Source organism: Geospiza fortis, unplaced genomic scaffold, assembly GCF_000277835.1.
Source record: "Geospiza fortis unplaced genomic scaffold, GeoFor_1.0 scaffold355, whole genome shotgun sequence".
NCBI classification, from domain to species: Eukaryota; Metazoa; Chordata; class Aves; order Passeriformes; family Thraupidae; genus Geospiza; species Geospiza fortis.
The window spans coordinates 7,464-10,649 of NW_005054714.1; the positions used below are offsets into that span (position 1 = coordinate 7,464).

The following is a 3,186-nucleotide window of genomic DNA, read 5'->3' on the forward strand; positions in this document are numbered from 1 at the left end:
GAAGCATCTCTCATCCCAGGAGCTTTGTTTCCCAGGGATTCCCACAGTTTGGGATCTTGCTCCAGTTGGGATTTTCCAGGAATTGCCATCCCTGAGTTGTGTCATTCCAAGGGATATTCCTGCTACTATTTTTCCCAGTTTTCCCAATTCCAAGAAGAATCTCTCATCCCAGGAGCTTTGTTTCCCAGGGATTCCCACGATTTGGGATCTTGCTCCAGTTGGGATTTTCCAGGAATTGCCATCCCTGAGTTGTGTCATTCCAAGGGATATTCCTGCTACTATTTTTCCCAGTTTTCCCAATTCCAAGAAGAATCTCTCATCCCAGGAGCTTTGTTTCCCAGGGATTCCCACGATTTGGGATCTTGCTCCAGTTGGGATTTTCCAGGAATTGCCATCCCTGAGTTGTGTCATTCCAAGGGATATTCCTGCTACTATTTTTCCCAGTTTTCCCAATTCCAAGAAGAATCTCTCATCCCAGGAGCTTTGTTTTCCAGGGATTCCCACGGTTTTGGGATCTTGCTCCCACTTCCCTGTCCGATTTTCAGGGATCAAGCCTGGAAAACCGGAGCAGGAAGGGAGGAGGAGTCGGAAGAAAGGAGCGCGGAGCGCAGAGGGAGGGAAGGAAAACCAGGAAAGGATGGAGGACAGCATCACATCCCGGCCGGGCATTCCCAGGAAAACCCTCCGGAGAGTCCTGGAGGTCATGAGCGAGGAGACGGTGAGCGCTGCTGGAGCTCAGGATCCGGGACCAGCCCCAGATCCAGGTTTTTTTATTTTTTTTGTGGATCCCTTTGGAATGAGGGATTGGGACCGCTCACCCCGCCACCTCTTCCCGGCCTTTTTCCCAAGGCGTTCCTGCTGGAAAACAAACTCCTGAAGCCGCTGCGGGAGGTGGTGGGACACAGGAACGACGTCCAGCAGCTCCGAACCATCTTCGAGGTGGGCTGGGATGGGATCTCCCAGGATTGGGCTTGGAATGCTGAGCGCCAGGAGGAGGTGGAGCTGGGAATGCTCACCTGGATCAGGGAAGGATCCGGGGAATCCCTCAAGGGGCTCCAGGAGAGCTGGGATTTGGGCAAGGGCTGGAGGGGCAGGAGGCAGGGAATGGCTTCCAGTGGGAAAGGGGAGCTTGGGATGGTGGGATCTTGGGAAGGGATTCCTGGCTGGGCTGGGATTCCCAGAGAATCCCTGGATCCCTGGCAGTGTCCAAGGTTTGGGATCATGGGAAGGTGTCCCTGCCCGTGGAACGGGATGAGCTGTGAGGCCCCTTCCCACCCAGAACATTCCATGATTCCCAGATTCCCATCTCCAGCCCATCCCGACCATTTAAACGCCTCCAGGGCTCCTCCAGCCTCTTCCCAGACTTTCCCATCCACGGATATTCCGTGGCTATCCCACGTCAACCCCTTCCCACCATTCCTTGCTTATCCGGAATTTTCCCAGAATTCCAGCATTTCCTCTGCTCCTGGAGAATTCCCATTCCCCATCCCCATCCCACGGAACCCTGACGGAATTCCCGCTTTTCCAGGCCCTCCGGATCGAGGACGAGGACGAGCTGCGCGCCCTCGTGGATTTTTTCCTGGACTACGAATCCCACCACGCGCCCAAGATCCCGGTAGGATCCACCAGGGGGGATCCCGGCAGATCCCCGGGAAGGCATCCCAAGAATTCCAGGGATGAAGATCGGCGCGTTCTCCCGGAAAATTCCACATCCAGCTTTTCTCCCTCCAGGTCAGCCAGGTAGAAGATCCCACGGATCCAGATGAGAAGAGCGGATCACATTCCCAGCGCGGACCCCCCGGGAGCGCCCCTCGCGTCCCGTCCATCCAAGTGGATCACGTCCTGACGATCCTGAGGGAATTCCTGCAGGAATTTGCCAAGCTGAGGTGGGAATGGGGACAGCGAATGGAGCCAAACTGGGATCCCAGGGAATTTCCTGGGAGCTCCTGGGCTGTTCTGCTTGGAGGAAGAGATTCCCAACCTTCCCTGAGGGATCAGGAGATTCCCAAGGCTGGGAATAAACCAGGCAGGAGATGATCCAGGAGCTGGGGAGGGAGGGAAGGATGGAGTTTGTTCTCCTTCCCAAGGATTTGTTCTGCACCCCAAGGGTTTGTTCTCTATTCCCAAAAATTTGCTCTCCATCCCAAGGATTTGTTTCCCAATTTTGAATTCCCAATTGCAAGGATTTGTTCTCTATCCCAAGGATTTGTTCTCCATCCCAAGGATTTGTTCTCCATCCCAAGGATTTGGTCTCCTTCCCAAGGATTTGTTCTCCACCCCAAGGATTTGTTCTCCATTCCAAGATTTTGATCTCCATCCCGAGGATTTGTTCTTCATCCCAAAGTTTTGTTTTCCTTCCCAAGGATTTGTTCTCCATCCCAAATATTTGTTCTCTATTCCCACAGATTTGTTCTCCATCCCAAAAATTTATTCTCCATTCCAAAAATTTGATCTCCATCCCAAGAATTTGTTTCCCAGTTTTGAATTCCCAATTGCCAAGGATTTGTTCTCTATCCCTAAGACTTGTCCATTATTCCCAAAGATTTTTTCTCTATTCCCAAGGATTTGTTTTCCATCCCAAAGATTCGTTCTCCATCCCAAGTTTTTTTTTCTCTATCCATAAGATTTGCTCTTCATCCCAAAGATTTGTTCTCCATCCCAGGAATTTTTTCATTCCAAGTGTTTCTTCTCCACCCCAAAATTTTGTTCTCCGTCCCAAAGATTTGCTCTCCATCCCAAAGATTTGTTCACTATTCCCAAAAGATTTGTTCTCTATTCCCAAGGATTCGCTCTCCATCCCAGATATTTGATCTCCATCCCAGGGATTTGTTCTCCTTCCCAAGAGTTTTTCCTCCATCCCAAAAATTTGTTCTCCACCCCAAGGATTTGTTCTCCATTCCAAGATTTTGATCTCCATCCCGAGGATTTGGTCTCTATTCCCAAAGTTTTGTTTTCCTTCCCAAGGATTTGTTCTCCATCCCAAATATTTGTTCTCTATTCCCACAGATTTGTTCTCCATCCCAAAAATTTATTCTCCATTCCAAAAATTTGATCTCCATCCCAAGAATTTGTTTCCCAGTTCTGAATTCCCAGTTGCCAAGGATTTGTTCTACACCCCAAGGATTTGGTCTCTATCCCAAGGATTTGTTCCATATTCCCAAGGATTTGTTTTCCATCCCAAAGATT

General features: G+C 50.2%; 1 protein-coding gene across 1 annotated transcript in view; it reads left to right on the forward strand.

Annotated features, from left to right (window-relative positions):
• Nucleotides 1–3,186, forward strand: part of LOC115949039 (dynein regulatory complex protein 1-like) — a 6,841-nt gene that overhangs the window by 1,135 nt on the left and 2,520 nt on the right. Inside the window, exons 2-5 of the mRNA XM_031065240.1 lie at nt 546–718; nt 850–939; nt 1,529–1,615; nt 1,732–1,886. Coding sequence (XP_030921100.1) covers nt 546–718; nt 850–939; nt 1,529–1,615; nt 1,732–1,886 — 505 coding nt within the window. The remainder of the gene's footprint in view (nt 1–545; nt 719–849; nt 940–1,528; nt 1,616–1,731; nt 1,887–3,186) is intronic.